The sequence below is a fragment of the Anomaloglossus baeobatrachus genome, chromosome 6 (genome assembly GCF_048569485.1).
Source record: "Anomaloglossus baeobatrachus isolate aAnoBae1 chromosome 6, aAnoBae1.hap1, whole genome shotgun sequence".
Classification (NCBI taxonomy): domain Eukaryota; kingdom Metazoa; phylum Chordata; class Amphibia; order Anura; family Aromobatidae; genus Anomaloglossus; species Anomaloglossus baeobatrachus.
The window spans coordinates 301,741,579-301,764,944 of record NC_134358.1 but is presented as its reverse complement, the minus strand read 5'-3'; the positions used below and the strand labels follow the sequence as shown (position 1 = coordinate 301,764,944).

General features: G+C 41.4%; 1 protein-coding gene across 1 annotated transcript in view; it reads left to right on the top strand.

Moving 5' to 3' along the window:
- Positions 1 to 23,366, top strand: part of LOC142243222 (dynein axonemal heavy chain 5-like) — a 638,472-nt gene that overhangs the window by 144,883 nt on the left and 470,223 nt on the right. The window contains exons 32-34 of the mRNA XM_075314893.1: positions 3,396 to 3,558; positions 5,161 to 5,272; positions 8,575 to 8,703. Coding sequence (XP_075171008.1) covers positions 3,396 to 3,558; positions 5,161 to 5,272; positions 8,575 to 8,703 — 404 coding nt within the window. The remainder of the gene's footprint in view (positions 1 to 3,395; positions 3,559 to 5,160; positions 5,273 to 8,574; positions 8,704 to 23,366) is intronic.

The window sequence follows — 23,366 nt, the reverse complement described above, 5'->3', positions numbered from 1 at the left end:
CTTCCATATAGTTTTGTTACATAAATACAAATTATCAAATTTCTGGACTAAATTCAAAAATATATAACATGTGCAGATGTAGTGTCAAAAAGTACATTCACATAGGATATATGCAAGCACATGATTATACACAAGTAAATGGCACATATAAAGAGATGCACATAACATACTTTTTTATGTTTTATCAAATTGTATTAATGCTATATGCAAATGCATATGCATGTATGTGCATTTCCCTTTTTTTTATATTTATACCCAACTAAAATGCAATGTGCAAGAAAATTTTTTTTGTTTAAAAAGTTTTTTATTTTTTTATTTTCTTATTTCTCTTGATTGTTTTTATAATCCTATGTGCAGTTGAGTAATTATATGTTTACCTTTCTTGAGCATAATTTTAAATGCAAGATAACCAAAATAACCCATTATTGTGCAAATTCTCTATTTTAATAAATATATATTTTGAGTAAATTAATGCTATGATTTTTCATTTTCTTTTATTTATTTTTTGATTTTTTTATTTATTATTGTTTTATATTTTTATCATTTATTTATCAAATGCGATGATTCCTTTTGTTGGCTGTGTCAATATGAGCAGAGCATGTTGAATGGCACCCATCTTAAAAGGGTTGTATGGTGCATGTGTACTAGCAGGGATGTCATCTGCTTTGCTCACCTCATTATGCACAAGTGAGTGCTGCTAATCATCTGATACACCGTCCTGGTCAAAAGCGTTAATATAATACCATTTAAATTGTTCCAGAAAATGAAGTGTGTCTTCCAGAAAATCTTTGCAATTACATATGTCTTGTCATACACTTGTTTATTTCCTTTGTGTGTATTGGAACACAAAAACCACTGAGAAATAAAAGCAAAATGGAAATAATTTCACACAAAACTCCAAAAATGGGGCAGTACAAAATTGTTGGCACCATCAACTAATATTTGGTTGCACACGCTTTGGAATAAATAATACCAATCAATCGCTTCCTATAACAATCAACAAGCTTCTTAGAGCTCTCAACTGAAATTTTGGACGACTTTTTTTGCAAACTGTTCCAGGTCTGTCATATTTGAAGGCTGTCTTCTCCCAACTGCAATTTTAAGATCTCACCACAGGTCTTCAATATGATTTAGATCAGGACTCATTGCTGCCTCTTCAGAACTCTCTAGTGTTTTGTTTTCATCCATTTCTGGGTGCTTTTTGATATGTTTGGGATAATTGTACTGCTGAAAGGCCCATGGCCTAGGACGCAAACCCAACTTTCTGACACTGAGCTCTACATTTCAAGTCATCCTTTGATAATGTCCAGATTTTATGACGCCTTGCATACAGTCAAAGTAACTAGTGCCAGAGGCAACAAAGCACTAAAACATCTTAGAACCTACAGTTAAATATTATGGAGGTTCTGTGTTCTTTTCTTTGCAGGCCTTATTCAGTTTTTAGTAAACCAAAGAATGATGTGCTTTACTGAAAAATTCTATCTTGGTCTCATATGTCTACAAGACCCTTTCCTAGATAGTATTTTGGCAAACTGCAGTTTAGCTTGTTCATGCAGTTTAGCTTGTTAATTTCTCTGTGTCAGCAGTGGGGTTGTCTTAGGTCCCGTGCTGTAGCGTTTCATTTCATTCAAATATCGATGGGTAATTCGTGCTACACTGATGCACCCTGAGCCTGCAGGACAGCTTGAATACCTTTGTAACTTGATTGGAGCTGCTTTTCCACCACCAAGGCTATCCTGTATTGCAATCTATCATCAATTTTTCTCTAACTAATCTCCCTGGATATGGACATTACAGTTGTAAATTTCTTGATTATGTTGCGCACCATGGACAAAGGAACATCAAGCTCTCTGGTGAAAGACTTCTAACCTTGAAATTGTTGATATTTTTCACCAATTTTGGTTCTTCGTTCCTTAGACAATTCTCTCCTCCTCTTTCTGTTCTCCATGCTTAGTGTGGCACACACAGACATATAATGAAAAGAATGAATCAACTTCTCCCCTTTTATCTGGTTTCAGGTGTGATTTTCATATCGCTCACACCAGTTACATGCCACACATGAGTTTGAACAAGCATCATATGCTTGAAACAAAGTTGTTTACATGCAATTTTAGAACGGTGGCAACAATTTTATCTGGAAAAGTTTTGGGTTTTGTGTAAAAGTATGCCCAATTTGCCTATTGTCTTATGTTTATTTCCTTTTTGTGTATTGTAACACAAAAAAACAAAGTATAACAAAAGTGTAATTTCATTGATTTTCTGGGAGAAATGTTTAATTTTCTGAAATAATTTCAAGGGTGCCAACACTTTCGACTATGACTGTAAATCGTTTGACCATCGATATTGGAATGAAATGAAACAATATCACAGGAGATTTAGGAGAACTCCACTGCTGACCCAGGGACATAAAAAAGAAAAACTAGAATTTAGTCTGCCAAAATGTACGTAAGCCAAAATACTTCAGGGAAAGCATTTTGTGGACAGATATGACCAAGACAGTGTCTTAATAAAGCACATCATTCTACTGTTTACCGAAAAAGGAATGAGGCCTACAAAGACAAGAACACAGTACCTACAGTCAAATTTGGGGGAGGTTCAAAGATGTTTTGGAGTTGTTTTGCTGTCTCAGGGACTGGGTGCCTTGACTGTGTGGAAGGTAACATGAAATTTGAAGATTACAAAAGGATTTTGGGTCACATTGTAGTTCCCTCCATCAGAAGGTTGGGGTGCATCCTAGGTCATGGGTCTTCTAGCAGGGCAATGACCCCAAACATAATTCAGAAATGAGTGAAAAACAAAATGCTACAGAGTGGTGAAGGGGACAACAATGAGTCCGGATCTAAATGTCATTAACACTAGAAGTCCCAGAAATTTCGAGTTCTCTGTGTTCCAAAGGTAGAAATTTTAAATGACCCCTCTCTGGGACTTCTAGTGTTAAATATCTGTGGAGAGATCTTAAAATTGCTGTTGGGAGAAGGCACCTTCCAAATATGAGGGAGCTAGAGCAGTAGGCAAAAATTACGGTTGAGAGGTATAAGAAGCTTGTTGATGGCTATAGTAGCAATTGATTTGTAGTTATTTAATCCAAATGGTGTGCAACCAAATATTAACTTGAGGGTGACAACAATTTTGTCCAGCCCATTTTTGAATTATCTCCGACGTCCATTTTTTTTCCTTTTAGTTGTTGATCCGATACAGACAAAGGAAATAACATGCATAACAAAATGTATATTTGCAATAATTTTCTGGGAGAAATACTTCAATTTTTGCAACAATTTAAAAGGTGCTAACATTTGCAGACTTGAGAATTTGTTGCCAGCACTTGTATTAAGTTGTGTTACATTGTTTTAAAAATTCTCAATTCCTGTTTTTTTCCCCTGTTTTATACTTTTTAGAATACTCTGAGCTGCAAAGAATTAAACGTGAGCTATCTTTGCTGCAGAAACTGTATGGCCTTTACAATGCAGTTATAGAAAATATTAATGGATACTATGAGATCTTGTGGACTGATTTGGATATTGAAAAAATTAACAGTGAACTTTTGGACTTCCAAAATCGGTGTGTATTTATTGGCATCATTCCTAGCTTTTATTAGCTTGATAAAGATTCAAAGTGAGAAAACTAGAGGTCCAGTCACACTAAGCAACTTACCAGCGATCCCAACAACGATAGGGATCGCTGGTAAGTTGCTAGGAGGTTGCTGGTGAGATGTCACACTGCAACGCTCCAGCGATCCCACCAGCAACCTGACCTGGCAGGGATCGCTGGAGCGTGGCTACACAAGTTGCTGGTGAGCTCACCAGCAACCAGTGACCAGCCCCCAGCGCCGCGTGGAAGCTGCTGCGCTTGGTAACTAAGGTAAATATCGGGTAACCAACCCGATATTTACCTTGGTTACCACCGCACGGAGCTACACGTGCAGAGAGCAGGGAGCAGCGCACACTGAGCGCTGGCTCCCTGCTCTCGTAGTTACAGCACACATCAGGTTAATTACACGATGTGTGCTGCAGCTAAATGTGCACAGAGCAGGGAGCAGCGCACACTGAGCGCTGGCTCCTTGCTCTCCTAGTTACAGCACACATGGGGTTAATTTCCCGATGTGTGCTGTAGCTACATGTGCAGAGAGCAGGGAGCAGCGCACACTGCTTAGCGCTGGCTCCTTGCTCTCCTAGTTACAGCACACATCGGGTTAATTAACCCGATGTGTCCTGCAGCTACATGTGCACACAGCAGGAGCCGGCAGCACAGGCAGTGAGAGCGGAGGCTGGTATCAAAGGTAAATATCGGGTAACCAAGGACAGGGCTTCTTGGTTACCCGATGTTTACATTGGTTACCAGCCTCCACAGAAGCCGGCTCCTGCTGCCTGCACATTTAGTTGTTGCTGTCTCGCTGTCACACACAGCGATCTGTGCTTCACAGCGGGACAGCAACAACTAAAAAATGGCCCAGGACATTCAGCAACAACCAACGACCTCACAGCAGGGGCCAGGTTGTTGCTGGATGTCACACACAGCAACATCGCTAGCAACGTCACAAAAGTTGTTCGTTAGCAGCGATGTTGCTAGCGATGTTGCTTAGTGTGACGGGGCCTTAGGGTTAGCTATAATAACTAGGCAAGATACGGCGTATCTGTTAGCAAATGCAGACTGTTTAACTACAGAAGACAGGCTGCCAGGATATACAGACTACCTGCATAATTGCAAGTTAAGATGAAAACTACTTCTTGTGAAAAAAGCAAATGTGTTAAGAAAAATATTTTTCGGAAACTTTACTTGGGGTACGCTGTTGTTTTACACCCTATGTCAGATGTACTTCTGCACCAATTCACTCTGCACAGACAAACAATTTAGGATATCTTGGGTTTTGTTAAAGTAATATCTTAAGCAATGTTGAATAATATGACATTGCCTTTGATCAGATTATTAATTTTTTATTATTGCCTCCAACTGTTCAAGAACAAAGGATGTTTCCTACATCCCTTTCTTCTTCAAATGAAAGGCTTTTGTTGGGGGCACATTTTAGCTTTCTTAGTATTTTGTTGATTTTAATAAATCTGTATTTTACATGATTTTGCAAGTAAACGTGTTAACTGTCCGTGTAGTAATGTACTGTTTGTCTTAAGTACAGTAATACATAGTATTTTTCCCCTTATATTTCAGAATTCGCAAGCTGCCAAAAGCATTGAAGGAATGGCAAGCATTTAATGACTTAAAGACCAAGATTGATGACTTCAGTGAGAGCTGCCCTCTCCTTGAAATGATGTCAAACAAAGTACGAAATCTATTCTCCTTCCAAATTATGTTGTTGCTAGAAAGTTTAACAGGTGCAGGGATTTTTTGGACAAAGATGCTAACAATGTATTTTTTTCCCATAAGGAAACCCAATTATCTGCTCATAATGTACTACCAGTAACTAATTGTATACTTATTACCAAATGTAGATAATTATGTAAATTCGATAAAATCATATATACATACATTTTAAATAACAAAGTTCTTCTTTCTGCATCTTAAACCTATGACTTGGCATGATGTCCGATAAGTGCAGTTCTTGGTGCAGTGATTCATATCTGTCTCGAGAACAGGGAGATATTTTTAAGTTGGCCATGTTAATCCCTTCTTATTTTTTGTCTTTTCATTGCAATAAAGACATAGCATAGTTTTTATGACAGGCTGATTTTTTTTTTTTTTTATTCACATCACTTTTTATTAAAATTTAATAAGCAATGAGTTACATATTCCATTTTGTTATTTTGTTATACATGGCATTTACATATAAAATGGTAGTGTTGGAAAGACCCTCCTAGGTCATCTGGTCCAACCCTTATCTAATTTGTTCCTTATCCCTTTCAGTTTCATTCCATGGCTTCTCATGTTTCCATGTGCAAAAGAGAACATGTATGACCCTCTACATTGTATCATCCTTTCAGATATTTGTAGACAGCTGTTAAGTCTCCTCTGAGCCTTCTTTTTTCCATGCTAAACATTACCAGATCCTTCTGCATTCCTTAACTCTTACTCATAGGACATAGTTTGCATTCAGCTCACCATCCTGGTAGCTCTTCTCTGAACTTGCTCCAGTTTGCTGATGTCTTTTTTTTTTTTTTTTTAAATATGCTACTCGGAACTGGATCACATCTGTCCAAAGTGGAGCAGAGGGGGATAATTACTTTTCGTGATATAGACTCTATGCTTCTCCTAATGCATCTCATAACTGTTTGCTTTTTTTACTGCTCCGTCACTATTGATTAATTTGCCATCTGTGATCTAGCAATATTTATCAAAATCTCCCATCCGTCTTTGAGATTTCTGTCCTCTAGAACATCCAGCCTTTGAAGCTTTCCTACCATCTTTCTGAGTCCATTAAAATCTGCCTTTCTGTAGTGCAATCTTAAAGTCTGAATCCTTGCAGGTCTTCCTCTTCTTGTAATCCAAAATTCAAAGATGGCATCATAGCTACCTAAATTTTCAGCTACCTTAACTTCCTCAACCATTTGCTCCCTGTTGGTAAGAATTAGGTACAAGATGGCAGATCCTCTTGTTCTCTCTTCTACCTTTTAAAATATCTAGTTGTCAGCGAGAAAAGATACACATTTTCTGTACCCATTACTTATACCTGAGAGAGATTCCCAACAAATATCTGGATAGTGAATATCTCCCATGATCACTATGTCGTACTTTTTTGAGAACAAAGACATTTGTTGTAAAGAGTTCACCCATATTGTCAGTCTGTCCAGGTGGCCTATAGTAAACTCGTACAATAGTGTACGTTCTCTTCTTCTCTCCCTGTATTCTTACCCAAACAGCTTCTACAGAGCTACCAAATTTAAAGCTTGAATTTTGTGTTAGGAAAGCAGAAATCCCCACAGAAATCCAACATCTCCTCCTTGTTAAGCCTGTTCTTATAAATAAGTTATAGCTTTCAAGGTATGTATTCCAATCATGTGTATCATCCCACCAAGTTTCAGTGATGCCTATGATGATATATCTGTCTTCTTCAGTTAGCAGCTCCAGGTTTCCTTGTTTATTTCCCATGCTTTGTGCATTGGTATAGATGCATTTTAATTTGTAGTGGGTTTCTCTTGCTGGTCTATTTTCATTCATAATTTGTTGTCCTTGTTCTTTATTTCCACTTTTAATAGCAAGGTTTTCAAAAAAATGAATTACCTGCATACTGTTTCCTGACGTATATTTCACATCCCATATAGCTCTAGTTTAAAGCTCTCCTGATTAGTATAGCACGGTGTACCCAAAATAGTAGTGATGGGCGAACTTGCAGATATCCGGGATATCCCGGTTCCGGCTTGGAATTGATCCCGGATATCTGGCCGGATGCCAGTCCCCATGTAAGTATATGGGGACCGGAATCTGGTGCTTAAAAATGGTGGTAGAAGGGATAGGGGGATTGGAGCAAACACATCATACTGAGTCTCCGGTGCTGCTGTTGTTACTGCTTTCTGGCCGCTCACTCTTCTTACGGGGCCATTCATTTACCTTCATACATATTCACTGCTTTCCCGCCCACCAGCAGTCCTGGCATCTGTGATTGGTTGCAGTCAGGAGCGTCCCCCAGCCTGTGTAACAGCGTCTGACTGCTTGCGATCACAGACCCTGTCTGCATGTTACTATTGTGGTATAAAAATAATTTAAATATTTGGCGTAGCGTCACCCCATATTATGATACCCAGCACAGATAAACCATATGGCTACAGGCTGCAGCCCCCAGCCATGCATTTATCTTGGCTGTGCATCAAAATAAGTGGAACTGCATACAGAGTTTTACATTATTATTTAAATAATTTAAAAAAACCGGGGTGCGGTCCCCCCAATTTTCAAAACCAGCCATGATAAAGCTGGACAGCTAGGGATGGTATTCTCAGGCTGGGGAGACCCATGGTTGTTGGCCCTCCAGCCTAAAAATAGCAGACTGCAGCTGCCCAGGATTGTCGCATCCTTTAGATGTGACAATCCCAGGACTTTACCCAGCAATTCCCGATTGCCCTAGTGCTGTGGCAATTGGGGGTAATAAGGGGTTAATAACAACCCACAGATGCCACTAAACCCTAGATTAGTAATGGGAGGTCTCTACGAGACCCCCATATCTGTCCATGAGCCCACTCTATCAGTTTACCGGAAGAGCAGTGTGTTTTACATTAAAGCTTTGCTGTCCTAATGATACATTATGGAGCATGTGTAAAGGACGCATAAACAGGCTGTTTCTGTTTTTATTCAGTGTGATATATCACACTACATACCTCATTTTATTTAATTTTGTTCACTTTTTACAAGCCATGATATTTTAATAGCATGCTGGGCTTTGTTCTTCATCCCTAAGCAACAGGACTATTTAATGCCAGTCTTTTTGATGCATTTTTTCCATTGACGTCAATGAAACAAATACTAGGGAAAATCATGTGTAAACTGCGACCAAGCATTTTGTCTTTTTTGATTATAGATTTTGGATGAGTTGCCATTCCATGGGTTTACAACAGATAGCAAACACGCCATATGACATTGTGTAATATAATTACATCTTTACTGTATGTATGTAATTTACTGCTGATTTCTCTCCAGGCAATGATGAAGAGACACTGGGACAGAATATCACAACTTACTGGCCACACTTTTGATGTGGAATCCGAAAGCTTTTCCTTGAAGAACATAATGGAAGCATCCTTGTTAAGTTACAAAGAGGATATTGAGGTTAGTGCCAAGATTACATTTTACCAGCACGAGTGACTAGTTTACCAATAAATGCCACTCTTAAATTTCTTCAAAAGATCCACTCCTTATGAAATTTTTGGTCCTACAAGAAATTGACAAAACACGGACAGCCCTCTGACCAATATTATTCATTTATTTAGGTGGTTCAGGTGATATTTTTTTTTTTACATTGCAGCATCCACCAGTCTCTGCCATATTTCGGTTGAGACAGGTTGATTGAAGTTTATGGATTTGCAAAAGAAAATCAGATCTCTTACGGATCAACCATAAAGGCATCCGATTTTTTTCGGATACATTGCCATACTGAAAATAGGAAACTGTATTTGGTCTTGTAAATTTTAATACCTGCTCATGTAGAAAAACGAATGTCATATGATGACAAAAATCATTCATTTTTTATGGGTGAAAATGTAAGAATTTTTTTTCATTCATGAGATCGTGTGAACTTAGCTTCATATTTGTAATGATTAACGCCTTAGCAGGAGCACAGGGGCATGCCATCTCTACAGCATAGTTTGTAGAAACGTGATATGATTAGACATTTCCAAATCATTTATATGGCAGCAGGTAGGCCAATTATTTTTTCAAGTCTTTATAGGCCAGTAATTGTCAGCAAATTATTGCATCAGTCTCCAATCAGTGAGCAATTCATTGAAATAACCTATGGTTCATACTAATTTTTCATAGCTAACCATTCCTATGCTATCCCATGAATATAAACTTTGCTTACCAATCAGTTTGTTCCCAAGGAATATAGCTTTTGATTTGCTATGTTAAAGGAACACTAGTCATTAGGAATCGCAAACAATGAAATGTTTTACCGTTCGATGCACCCAGTATCATAGCTAGTCATATAACTTACACTCATTAGTAGCGTTACTTTGTTGTTTCTGAAAAACTTGTCTTTACGTCTCCAACTTGGTGAGATTTAATGATAACCTTTCAGATGACATAACCAGCACTTCTGTCATTTTGAAGCAATGGTATGTATAGAATAAATCCTATTATGAGACACTGACCTGCTTCTAAAAATAAAGGAGTGCTCCTGTTAACTGCATCCCCTGACAGATATGTTCACTTCTTGACTTGACTTGCGTCCAATAAAGCCACAAAAGCATAATATGATTTTCTAAACGGTAATCAAGTCATTAGGGAACACTTGGCTATTACAGAAGAATTGCCAATCCAGAGCTTTTTACCCCCTACTTACTAAATATATGCTGTACACCAATTACTCATAACGCTAAATCACCTGAAAGATGGCAATAAGAACATTTATTATCTCATTACAATGGCACCTAGAGGTGGAATATATCAGACAATAAATGATAGTCCATTCTTAAAGATGATGTGTTGGATGCAGTAAAAATGAGTAAACGTAAACCTGAGTGACATGGGTAAGGGCCAAAAATAGATGAATAGACAGAGCATCTCCAAACTGCATGTGCTATGAAGTGATCCCAGTATTTCATGGTTAGTGGGTGTCCAATGAAGGATACCCAGTGCCTAGGTTATGGGCACCTAAGACTCATAATAATGCGATGGCTAACCTGTATGGTCCACTGTCACAGAAGAACTATTGTGGCACAAATTGTTCAAAAAAGGTAATGGTGGCAAATGATAGTGAAATAGACGAAGTCCTGTATTGGAGAAAAAACAAAAAGCCAGCACCAATTGTGCACTTCAGCACTAAACATTCCAAACTGTACTTATTATAAAAATTTTGAGATTTTTGGCAAAAAATTGCAATTTCTTGAGCTGCCTCGCCACGTCACGGCAAATCTCATTTGAGGCAGTCCTACACTAAAATATTTTTATAAAATGTGCCATACGGCCTCACATATGAATAGTAGAACTGCTCTTAGCAGCACTCACCTGCTCTATTTCAATCCCGTACCCATGACTGAGTCATGGCTGTGGGCGGGACAGGTCCAAGCAAATGCTGCATGAAGTAAATAGCCTGTGGACAAAGCCTGATGACTTAATGTGAACAGTCACCAACCGCCAAAATCTAGACAGATGGAATACATCCCAAATTGGGGTGCATAGCAAGGTGGAGGTCAACCACCGACCAATTCAATGAAGAAAAAACAAAAAGCCAGCACCAATTGTGCACTTCAGCACTAAACATTCCAAACTGTACTTATTATAAAAATTTTGAGATTTTTGGGAAAAAATTGCAATTTCTTGAGCTGCCTCGCCACGTCACGGCAAATCTCATTTGAGGCAGTCCTACACTAAAATATTTTTATAAAATGTGCCATACGGCCTCACATATGAATAGTAGAACTGCTCTTAGCAGCACTCACCTGGTCTATTTCAATCCCGTACCCATGACTGAGACATGGCTGTGGGCGGGACAGGTCCAAGTAAATGCTGCATGAAGTAAATAGCCTGTGGACAAAGCCTGATGACTTAATGTGAACAGTCACCAACCGCCAAAATCTAGACAGATGGAATACATCCCAAATTGGGGTGCATAGCAAGGTGGAGGTCAACCACCGACCAATTCAATGAAGAAAAAACAAAAAGCCAGCACCAATTGTGCACTTCAGCACTAAACATTCCAAACTGAAGTCCTGTATTGGGTTGAGAAAAATGGTAGATCAGGTTCAGGGAATTGCTTGCTGCAATTTTACTACCAATAGGCTCTACCAAAGGAAATAGTCCTATCTAAAAATTGCTACCATCTCTGTACACCCCTTCAGTTATTTAGTGTTTACTTGGCCACTTCATGGAGGCCCCAAATTACAATTATCAGCACCTAATAGGTTTCGATGCTTTGTTAGTAATGTATCTATTTTAATATGTTTTCAAAATAGTAAACTTCTTAAAATTGTCTCTCCAGGAAAGGAGACAAACTCTAGTGCAGCGCCACCTATTGGAAGTAGCGAGCCTAAAAGTCAAATGTGGATTTTTAACAATCCTTTGCATATGACCTAGGATATCTAAGCCAGATCAGAATCCCAATTTGCAGACATGGTGTTTCGAGGTGCTTGCCCCTCGTCAGTGCAAAGTATGGGGTGTCTGATCTGGCTCATGAGAAGCTTTGTGGGGACCAAACTTCTTAACACACTTTCAATTTCCGCCATGTTCCTGAAATCTCAAGACATTATATATCTCAAACAGTCGTCTCTGTACTATCATGCCTTACTTCTCGTACATGCATCGTTAAACATTGGGTATCAGATGATATATGGTTCAACTCACACTTCTTTCTCTAAACATTCAGTGTACAGTGGGCATACTTCAATTTCCCTGTCCAGCAAATGGACACGAGAAATCAAATGTAGTGTAACACAGTTTCAAAAAGGATCTGCTGGTCACTGCTTGAAGACAAAGAACACAGAAGAACTTCAGAAGTTTAGTGGAATACATCCTTTGGAAGGTTTGAGCGGTTTTGGATGAATGACTGAGAGCTTCACAAAGCAGATCATTTTAATGTTACGGTGCGCTGACTGTGTGTGTGTCTGTGTGTGTCTGTGTGTGCGCGCACGTGTGTATGTGTATCCAACACACACACACACACACACACACACACACACACACACACACACACACACACACACACACACACAATACAGCATTCCTGAGGAACCTTGGTCATAAGCAATGGCTTTCAGTTTATCAATATTCTTGGGTTATCAAGAGGCTGGTCAGAGAGTTAAGAGGGATAGTTGCTACCTTTTTGTATCCTTTACTTGTTTGATTAAGGCAAAGACATTTAATTTTTTTTAGAGATTTAGTTGAAAGCATAATTTGGAAATGCAAAGTTAGAGGAAAACGGTCCATTCTACCTAGAATTGGAGGAAAGAGTAAGCCATCACTGTATACCATCAGCTTTCTGATAAGGCAAAAGCCCTCAAGTGACCTGAAAAGAGTTGGTAGCAGCAAACACTGAGATTTCAGTTTGCACAATAATGCACATACTAATCAATGGAGGTCTTTACACTAAAACTCTAAAGCCAGCTTTACACCTTACAATTAGGTGTGCGATCTCGTATGCGATGTGACACGCCCAGGTCGCATATGCGATTGAATGAGATTGCACGTAGGTCGTTCATTTGCTGTCACACGTGCGTTAGTAGTCTATGTTAAATTCATCAATTTTGTGTGCGATCCTTTAGATCATGTGTTCTGTGACGTATGCATTGGGCACCCTTTTTTTTTTTTTTTTTTTTTTTTTTTTATTTATTGACTTGCCAAGCGTGTGTAATGTGTAGGGATGCGTTTTTACTATGTCATCTGCCATTCAGCTCTGCTACATGGCCGCTGACAGCAGACACAGACAGCCATGTAGCAGAGCTGAATGGCAGATGACAGCAGACAGAGCCGCACTGTCAGAATGAACTCGGGTGAACTTCACCCGACTTCATTGTCATGCTGCGGCTCTGTCTGTGTCGCGTCCTGATTAGCGGTCACCTGTGAAGGGCTCACCGGTGACCACTAATCTCCTGAGTAAGTGAATTGAGCAGCCCTCTCATATACTCACCGATCCCCGGCGCTGCACGGCATTCACACTGCTCCGGCGGCTTTTACTGTTTTGAAAAAGCCGGCCGCCCATTAAACAATCTCGTATTCCCTGCTTTCCCCGCCCACCGGCGCCTATGATTGGTTACAGTGAGACACGCCCCCACGCTGAGTGACAGGTGTCACACTGCACCCAATCACAGCAGCCGGTGGGCGTGTCTATACTGTGTAGTGAAATAAATAATTAAATAATTAAAAAAAACGGCGTGCGGTCCCCCCCAATTTTAAAACCAGCCAGATAAAGCCATACGGCTGAAGGCTGGTATTCTCAGGATGAGGAGCTCCACGTTATGGGGAGCCCCCCAGCCTAACAATATCAGCCAACAGCCGCCCAGAATTGCCGCATACATTAGATGCGACAGTTCTGGGACTGTACCCGGCTCTTCCCGATTTGCCCTGGTGCGTTGGCAAATCGGGGTAATAAGGAGTTATTGGCAGCCCATAGCTGACAATAAGTCCTAGATTAATCATGTCAGGCGTCTATGAGACACCCTCCATGATTAATCTGTAAATTACAGTAAATAAACACACACACGCCCGAAAAAATCCTTTATTAGAAATAAAAAACACAAACATATACCCTGGTTAACCACTTTAATCAGCCCCAAAAAGCCCTCCTTGTCCGGCGTAATCCAGGATGGTCCAGCGTCGCTTCCAGCGCTGCTGCATGGAGGTGACCGGAGCTGCAGCAGACACAGCCGCTCCGGTCACCTCCACACAGCAAATGAAGACAGCCGCGCGATCAGCTGAGCTGTCACTGAGGTTACCCGCTGTCACTGGATCCAGCGGTGGATGCAGCGGTGGCCGCGGGCAACCTCAGTGACAGCTCAGCTGATCGCCATACTCACCGCCGCTCCTCTCACCTCCACGCAACAACTGAGGTGAGTAGCGCGATCAGCTGAGCTGTCACTGAGGTTACCCGCGGCCACCGCTGCATCCACCGCTGGATCCAGTGACAGCGGGTAACCTCAGTGACAGCTCAGCCGATCGAGCGGCTGTCTTCATTTGCTGTGTGGAGGTGACCGGAGCGGCTGTGTCTGCTGCAGCTCCGGTCACCTCCATGCAGCAGCGCTGGAAGCGACGCTGCATCATCCTGGAGTACGCCGGACAAGGAGGGCTTTTTGGGGCTGATTAAAGTGGTTAACCAGGGTATATGTTTGTGTTTTTATTTCTAATAAAGGATTTTTTCGGGCGTGTGTGTGTTTATTTACTGTAATTTACAGATTAATCATGGAGGGTGTCTCATAGACGCCTGACATGATTAATCTAGGACTTATTGGCAGCTATGGGCTGCCAATAACTCCTTATTACCCCGATTTGCCAACGCACCAGGGCAAATCGGGAAGAGCCGGGTACTGTCCCAGAACTGTCGCATCTAATGTATGCGGCAATTCTGGGCGGCTGTTGGCTGATATTGTTAGGCTGGGGGGCTCCCCATAACGTGGAGCTCCCCATCCTGAGAATACCAGCCTGCAGCCGTATGGCTTTATCTGGCTGGTATTAAAATTGGGGGGGAACCGCACGCCGTTTTTTTTAATTATTTAATTATTTATTTCACTGCACAGTATAGACACGCCCACCGGCTGCTGTGATTGGGTGCAGTGTGACACCTGTCACTCAGCGTGGGGGCGTGTCTCACTGTAACCAATCATAGGCGCCGGTGGGCGGGGAAAGCAGGGAATACGAGATTGTTTAATGGGCGGCCGGCTTTTTCAAAACAGTAAAAGCCGCCGGAGCAGTGTGAATGCCGTGCAGCGCCGGTGATCGGGGATCGGTGAGTATGAGAGAGGGGGTAAGAGGGGATAGACTGACATGGACAGAGAGAGAGGGACAGAGATAGTGACGGACTGACAGAGATTAGTGAATGACAGACATTGTGAGGCGCTTCAGAACGCAGCTTTTCAGCTGCGCTCTGAAGCAGACCTTTTTTAAGCTGCGGTGCAGAGCGCACACCTGCGCACATAGCCTGAGACATCAAAATCGTATGAGGGATGTCACACGTTTCAATTGACTAGGTTCAAACAACAAAACGTCCAATGTATGAGGAATAAACGACGTGTATGCGATCACCGTATTTTCGTTCAATCTTGATTGCACGTAGGTGTCACACGCAAATACGTCACGAACGATGCAGGATGTGCGTCACTTACAACTTGACCCCGACGACGGATTGAAAGATTTATTGAAGCGTGTAAAGCAGGCATAAGATGTACACGTCTAATAACCCACAGAACAAGAAATATGCTGAGAACCAAACAAAATAGCCCCAGACTTGTTAGCGTCCTGTTCTGTGGAGCGATGCAACAAAACATGTACACAACATATCTTGAAAAAATACCTTGCCATGAGTGAAGCAAGGCTGTGGCTTGGTGATCATCAGAGGCTGCTTTTCTTTATCTACTCGTGGAAACCTGTAGCGTGTGGAGGACAAAGTAGATTCAATCAAGCATTAGGAAATCCTATGAGAAAACTTAATGGCTTTTGGGGTCAAGCTGAAGATTGAGCATTATTGGACCTTCCAAAAGGATAATTCTTCAATCATGTCTGCACCAAAGCTTGGTTTCAAATAGAAAGCTTTGAAGAATTTGGACTGATGAAAAAATTCCCATAAAAAATAATCTTTAATTAGACATTTTAAAAGGTATAAGATTTACCAAAAAAGTTTAAGGGATTCTCCTCACAGCACCTAGACTCTGGCTGCTACCAGGATTTAACATCTTCAGTTCTGGAGTTCGTTTGTAGCTGTCCCCTGATAAACCCTGTGAAGCAAACAGGGAGAAACTTGTCGGGGCGACGTCTCATGAGCATCTGATGTACCTCTGCCAGATAAATCATTGTACTATATTGGCAAACTGTTATTAGGAGTTTGCATTTTAATGTTTAATTTTCACTTTTGGTGCATATATTGGCGTAGTGTAGGGCATTTTAGGGTGACTTTAGGGTCTCCTGTCGGTAAAAGGGGGTGCCACAACCCTAGGGCGTCATACCATCTATTGCCAGGTAGGGATAAAATTAGGGGTAATTAGGGACAGTCTCCCCCCCCCTTACTTCCCTCCCCTTTTCAAAAATTAATTTTGTGATCTACCTGTCTTTTTTGCCTTTGCACTACTAGGGTGAGTATTACACTTTTTTGGTAAATCTTATACCATTTAAAATGTCTAATGAAAGGTTATTTTTTATGGGAATTTTTTTTCTTCTGGTCTTAAACAAATTGGTTTCCGTTGTACAATCAGCTGTGGCTTTGGTTTTGTTGTTAAGAATTTGTACTGCCAGTTGGCTGACTTGAACCCTCATTAAAATTCTTTGGTGGAATTTTCAGAAGGCGGTTGCAGCACACAAACTCAAGAACATTATTGATCTAGAATCTTCAATCTATTGCCCATGAAACTGATGTCTGGTGTATCACATTTGCAGTAAGCCATAATAGCCAAAGTAGCAGTGAAATAATGAAAACGATACCTACAGCACTGCTGAGAATTCCCCAGGATAAATGCAAATTTTAAATTTTTATGGTTAATCTTTTAGCAACTACATACATAATCTCCACTTTTGTCTGTTCGCCTATTCCGACATCCACCGCGCCACTGGCAGTTGCACAGGTGCAGAGACATGCACGTTACCGCAGCTTCCGGTGAGTTCCCGATGCTCCGGCTTCCAGGCCCTCACTACACACACACACACACACACACACACACACACACACACACACACACACACACACACACACACACACACACACACACACACACACACACACACACACACACACACACACACCACACACAGTATATACACAAACTACATGTGCACACAGCATACAGCCATATATACAGACATACACTGATGCCACATACCCACAGCATACAACCATATACATAAACATATACAGACGCCACATACACACAGCGTACAGCCATATACACATACACAGACGACACGTGCACACAGCGTACAGATATATATATACACAGACAACACGTATACACTGCGTACAGTCATATATACACACACACACACATATATACACAATATACACAGACAACACGTACATACTGCGTACAGCCATATACACACACATGTACACAGATGACAGGAATCATATCTTCTAGCATGTCCATGTTATATAACTACAGGAGGGAACTAAACCTCCCAGCATGTCCATGTTATATAACTACAGGAAAGAACTACACCTCCCAGCATGTCCATGTTATAGAATTACAGAACGGAACTACAACTCCCAGCAAGTCCATTTTATATAACTACGGGAGAGAACTACACCTCCCAGCATGTCCATGTTATAGAATTACAGGAGGGAATACCTCTCATCATGTCCATGTTCTATAATTACAGGAGGGAACTACAACTCCCACTGTGTCCATGTTATAGAATTACAGTAGGGAACTACAACTCCCAGCATGTCCATGTTCTATAATTACAGGAGGGAACTAGAATTCCCACTGTGTCCATGTTCTATAATTACAGGAGGGAACTAGAACTCCCACTGTGTCCATGTTATAAAACTACAGGAGAGAACTACACCTCCCAGCATGTCTATGTTCTATAATTACAGGAGGGAACTACAGCATGTTCTTGTTATAGAATTACCTGAGTCAGCCTGCTGCCATGACTAAGGTTAACTAAAGTCATTCCAGAGGGCTCCCCGCTTACTGTCACACAGCTAAATACATATATATTTCTTAATATGATAAACATAGTTGATAGACAGACCGACAGACAGACATATATAGATCAAGGAGACATTATAGATACACATATACATAGTTTACCTGTACATACATAAATAATATATTTACAGCAATATACCTAATACAAAGAAATAGAATATAATAATATTTCTATTTATTGTCTTTCTGTTACTGTTATGTAAAAGAAAGAATCTTTGCCATTATTTTGACATGTTAATAAATTGTATTCTTTCTCTTCCTTTGTGTTGTTTGGCCACTTTGGGAACAGATAAGCACACACATCAAACTGCAGAAAACAATGTACCACCTCCAATTATAGTCACAACATCTTACAAGAGACCATATAGTGCAAACACACACACACACACACACACACACACACAGCACACAGGGGAGACACCACATGGTGAACACAGCTCAAGAAACACTACAATAAATACCAATATACAGCACACAACAAGGAAGAGACAGTGCACAGGGGTGAAAGAGGTCAAATGACGCAACACATACAATACACAAATGCAGACGGATGACACAACAGATATTGGAAAGTGCAAACCGTGTGACACGTCCACTGCTCCTGTCAGCACCACTAAGCATAGACAGATGTTCATTTCACTGCACTCCCGATGCGATAGCATCGGGCCTATTTCTAGTATATCATAAACATAAAGAGACCTAGAAATGAGAAGGAATACAATTTCAGCATGTAATGAAGGGTGTCGGAAGTTGAAAATCTTTTAAAAATGGACAAAATACAATAAAATTTACATAGTTGTATAGGATAAATAGATTACAAGAAAACAAGTACCTACAAAAACATTAAAGCAATTGATAAAATGAGGGAGGAGAAGTATTGCAAAGCCAACACAATCAATTAGTATAAACAAAGAGTGCTGGATATCAATCATAGGTAAACATGGTGTGCTGGAGAACATCCAAAGCAGCACTTGCAGAATTGTAGGCTTAAGAAAATTAAGATTAAGGTGCCAATCTGATAAGTGATGGAAAGCCTCTGATAACAATATCATATCAATGAAACACAAGCACATACTGTATAAGAAATATAAACTACATAAATTAATATAATAGGCAATGTAAAGCATGTAGTATAGTATGTAATGTAATAAAAAACAAAATTGTAAGCACAGTAAAATCTATATACATTTAAAAGAAGAATGCTATAACCAGCATGAAGACGATAATCTATTAAGGCAGTTTCTACAGACTCATTCAAGCTGTCAGACATTTTGAAGATCCAAAATGTTCCCTCTTGCTTTATCTTGGACAGCCTATTAGGAATTATCCAGTTTGTTCAATGGGCAAGATTGTGATTTTTAGCAAAATCCTATTTAGAAGTGAGTGCTAACTACATGGAAAGGCTATTTTTTATTTCTCGAATTGCCATATTTTATTCATAGCAGAACATAGACCACTGATCACAAGTTCAAAGTTAGACATTTTTCCCTTTTATCTGAAAAATAAAATTAATGGCAGCAACACATCACAAAAAAAGTTGAGATGTGGTTAACAAAAACCTGGAAAAGAGTGGTGCTAATGAAAAACAACTGGAGGGTCAATTTTCAACTAAGTCACATGACTGTATAAAAAGAGCATGTTAGAAAGGTAGAGTCTCTCATAAGCAAGGATGGTCAGAGGTTCACCAATTTGTGAACAACTGCATCTAAAATTTGTGGAACAATTTCAGAAAAATGTTTTTCAACATAAAATTACAACTACTTTAAATATTCCACCATCTACAGTACATATCATCTAAATATTCAGAGGTTCTGGAAAAATTCACGTGCACAAGAGACTAGACTAACAGTCCATATAGGTTGCTCATGCAAATCACTGCAAGGGCTCAGCAATACTTCCAGAAATCATTGTCCGTGAGCACAGTTCTTCATGTAATCCACAAAATGAAGGTAAAGCTTGATCATGCAAAGAAGCCATATGTCAATACAATCCATGAACGCTGCAGTCTTCTCTGGGCCAAAGCACATTTCTATGAATGATGCAAAATGGAAAACTTTCTGTGGTCATATCAGTAAAAATGTGATACTTTTTATGGAAACCACAGATGCTATGTCCTGTGGAAAAGATGGGGCTCATCCAGCTTATCAGTTAACAAATCAAAACCACATCCATCTCTGATAGTATGGGGTTGCTTTATGTCTATGAAATGATCAGCTAATGCCTGCTTTACACACTTCAATAGATCTTTCAATCCGTCGTCGGGGTCAAGTTGTAAGTGATGCACATCCGGCATCGTTCGTGATGTATTTGCGTGTGAAACCTACATGCGATCGATATTGAACGAAAATACGGTGATCGCATACACGTCGTTTATTCCTCATACATTGGACGTTTAGTAGTACGAAACTAGTCAATTGTAACGTGTGACATCCATCATACGATTTTGATGTCTGAGGCTATGTGCGCAGGTGTGCGCTCTGCACCGCAGCTTAAAAAAGGTCTGCTTCAGAGCGCAGCTGAAAAGCTGCGTTCTGAAGCACCTCACAATGTCTATCATGCACTAATCTCTGTCAGTCCGTCACTATCTCTGTCCCTCTCTCTCTGTCCATGTCAGTCTATCCCTCTTACCCCCTCTCTCATATACTCACCGATCCCCGATCCCTGGCGCGGCTCTGCACGGCATTCACACTGCTCCGGCGGCTTTTACTGTTTTGAAAAAGCCGGCCGCCCATTAAACAATCTCGTATTCCCTGCTTACCCCGCCCACCGGCGCCTATGATTGGTTACAGTGAGACACGCCCCCCACGCTGAGTGACAGGTGTCACACTGCACCCAATCACAGCAGCCGGTGGGCGTGTCTATACTGTGTAGTGAAATAAAGAATTAAATAATTAAAAAAAACGGCGTGCGGTTCCCCCCAATTTTAAAACCAGCCAGATAAAGCCATACGGCTGAAGGCTGGTATTCTCAGGATGGGGAGCTCCACGTTATGGGGAGCCCCCCAGCCTAACAATATCAGCCAACAGCCGCCCAGAATTGCCGCATACATTATATGCAACAGTTCTGGGACTGTACCCGGCTCTTCCCGATTTACCCTGGTGCGTTGGCAAATCGGGGTAATAAGGAGTTATTGGCAGCCCATAGCTGCCAATAAGTCCTAGATTAATCATGTCAGGCGTCTATGAGACACCCTCCATGATTAATCTGTAATTACAGTAAATAAACACACACACCCGAAAAATCCTTTATTGGAAATAAAAAACACACACACATTCCCTGGTTCACCACTTTAATCAGCCCGAAAAAGCCCTCCATGTCCGGCGTAATCCAGGATGCTCCAGCGTCGCTTCCAGCGCTGCTGCATGGAGGTGACCGGAGCTGCAGCAGACACAGCCGCTCCGGTCACCTCCACGCAGGTAATGAAGACAGCCGTGCGATCAGCTGATCTGTCACTGAGGTTACCCGCTGTCACTGGATCCAGCGGTGGCCGCGGGTAACCTCAGTGACAGCTCAGCTGATCGCGCTACTCACCTCAGTTGCTGACTGGAGCTGACCGGAGCGGCGGTGAGTAGCGCGATCAGCTGAGCTGTCACTGAGGTTACCCGCGGCCACCGCTGGATCCAGTGACAGCGGGTAACCTCAGTGACAGATCAGCTGATCGCACGGCTGTCTTCATTACCTGCGTGGAGGTGACCGGAGCGGCTGTGTCTGCTGCAGCTCCGGTCACCTCCATGCAGCAGCGCTGGATGCGACGCTGGATCATCCTGGAGTACGCCGGACATGGAGGGCTTTTTGGGGCTGATTAAAGTGGTGAACCAGGGAATGTGTGTGTGTTTTTTATTTCCAATAAAGGATTTTTCGGGTGTGTGTGTTTATTTACTGTAAATTACAGATTAATCATGGAGGGTGTCTCATAGACGCCTGACATGATTAATCTAGGACTTATTGGCAGCTATGGGCTGCCAATAACTCCTTATTACCCCGATTTGCCAACGCACCAGGGCAAATCGGGAAGAGCCGGGTACTGTCCCAGAACTGTCGCATATAATGTATGCGGCAATTCTGGGCGGCTGTTGGCTGATATTGTTAGGCTGGGGGGCTCCCCATAACGTGGAGCTCCCCATCCTGAGAATACCAGCCTTCAGCCGTATGGCTTTATCTGGCTGGTTTTAAAATTGGGGGGAACCGCACGCCGTTTTTTTTAATTATTTAATTATTTATTTCACTACACAGTATAGACACGCCCACCGGCTGCTGTGATTGGGTGCAGTGTGACACCTGTCACTCAGCGTGGGGGGCGTGTCTCACTGTAACCAATCATAGGCGCCGGTGGGCGGGGTAAGCAGGGAATACGAGATTGTTTAATGGGCGGCCGGCTTTTTCAAAACAGTAAAAGCCGCCGGAGCAGTGTGAATGCCGTGCAGAGCCGCGCCGGGGATCGGGGATTGGTGAGTATGAGAGAGGGCTGCTCAATTCACTTACTCAGGAGATTAGCGGTCACCGGTGAGTCTTCACTGGTGACCGCTAATCAGGACGCGACACAGACAGAGCCGCAGCATGACAATGAAGTCGGGTGAGGTTCACCCGAGTTCATTCTGACAGTGCGGCTTTGTCTGTGTCTGCTGTCATCTGCCATTCACCGCTGCTACATGGCTGTCTGTGTCTGCTGTCAGCGGCCATGTAGCAGAGCTGAATGGCAGATGACATAGTGAAAACGCATCCCTACACATTACACACGCTTGTCAAGTCAATAAATAAAAAAAAAAAAGGGTGCCCAATGCATACGTCACAGAACACATGATCTAAAGGATCGCACACAAAATTGATCAATTTAACATAGGCTACTAACGCACGTGTGACAGCAAATGAACGACCTACGTGCAATCTCATTCAATCGCATATGCGACCTGGGCGTGTCACATCGCATACGAGATCGCATACCTAATTGTAAGGTGTAAAGCTGGCTTAACACATCTTGAAAAGCACTATCAATGCTGCCATCAATTTCTAAATGAGTTAATTTTTTCAAAATAAAATATAAAAAGGTCTAATTTTCACTGTCTGGTATGGTCCTATGTTCCCGTGAATATAATTTTGCTAGAAGAGATTTCCAATTCATTGCATTGTTTTGTTTTTGTTTTTTATTGTTTTACAAAGTGCCCCAACTGTTGTCGAATTGGGGTTGAAAATAACAGAACCCAGTAGAAGATAGATTAAGTTTGATTTTCAGCTTTAGGAAGATTTTAATACTTAAAGGGAGCATGTCAGCAGGTTTTTCCCTTATGAGCTGTGGCCACCCTTATATACTGCACCAGGGTCCATCTTGTGGGATTGCCGTCCTCTTGCCCGGCCCCATATGCATGGCGCACTTTGCATCATTCATAGAGAGGACTTCATTGCACTCCTTCGCATGTATATATAAATAGG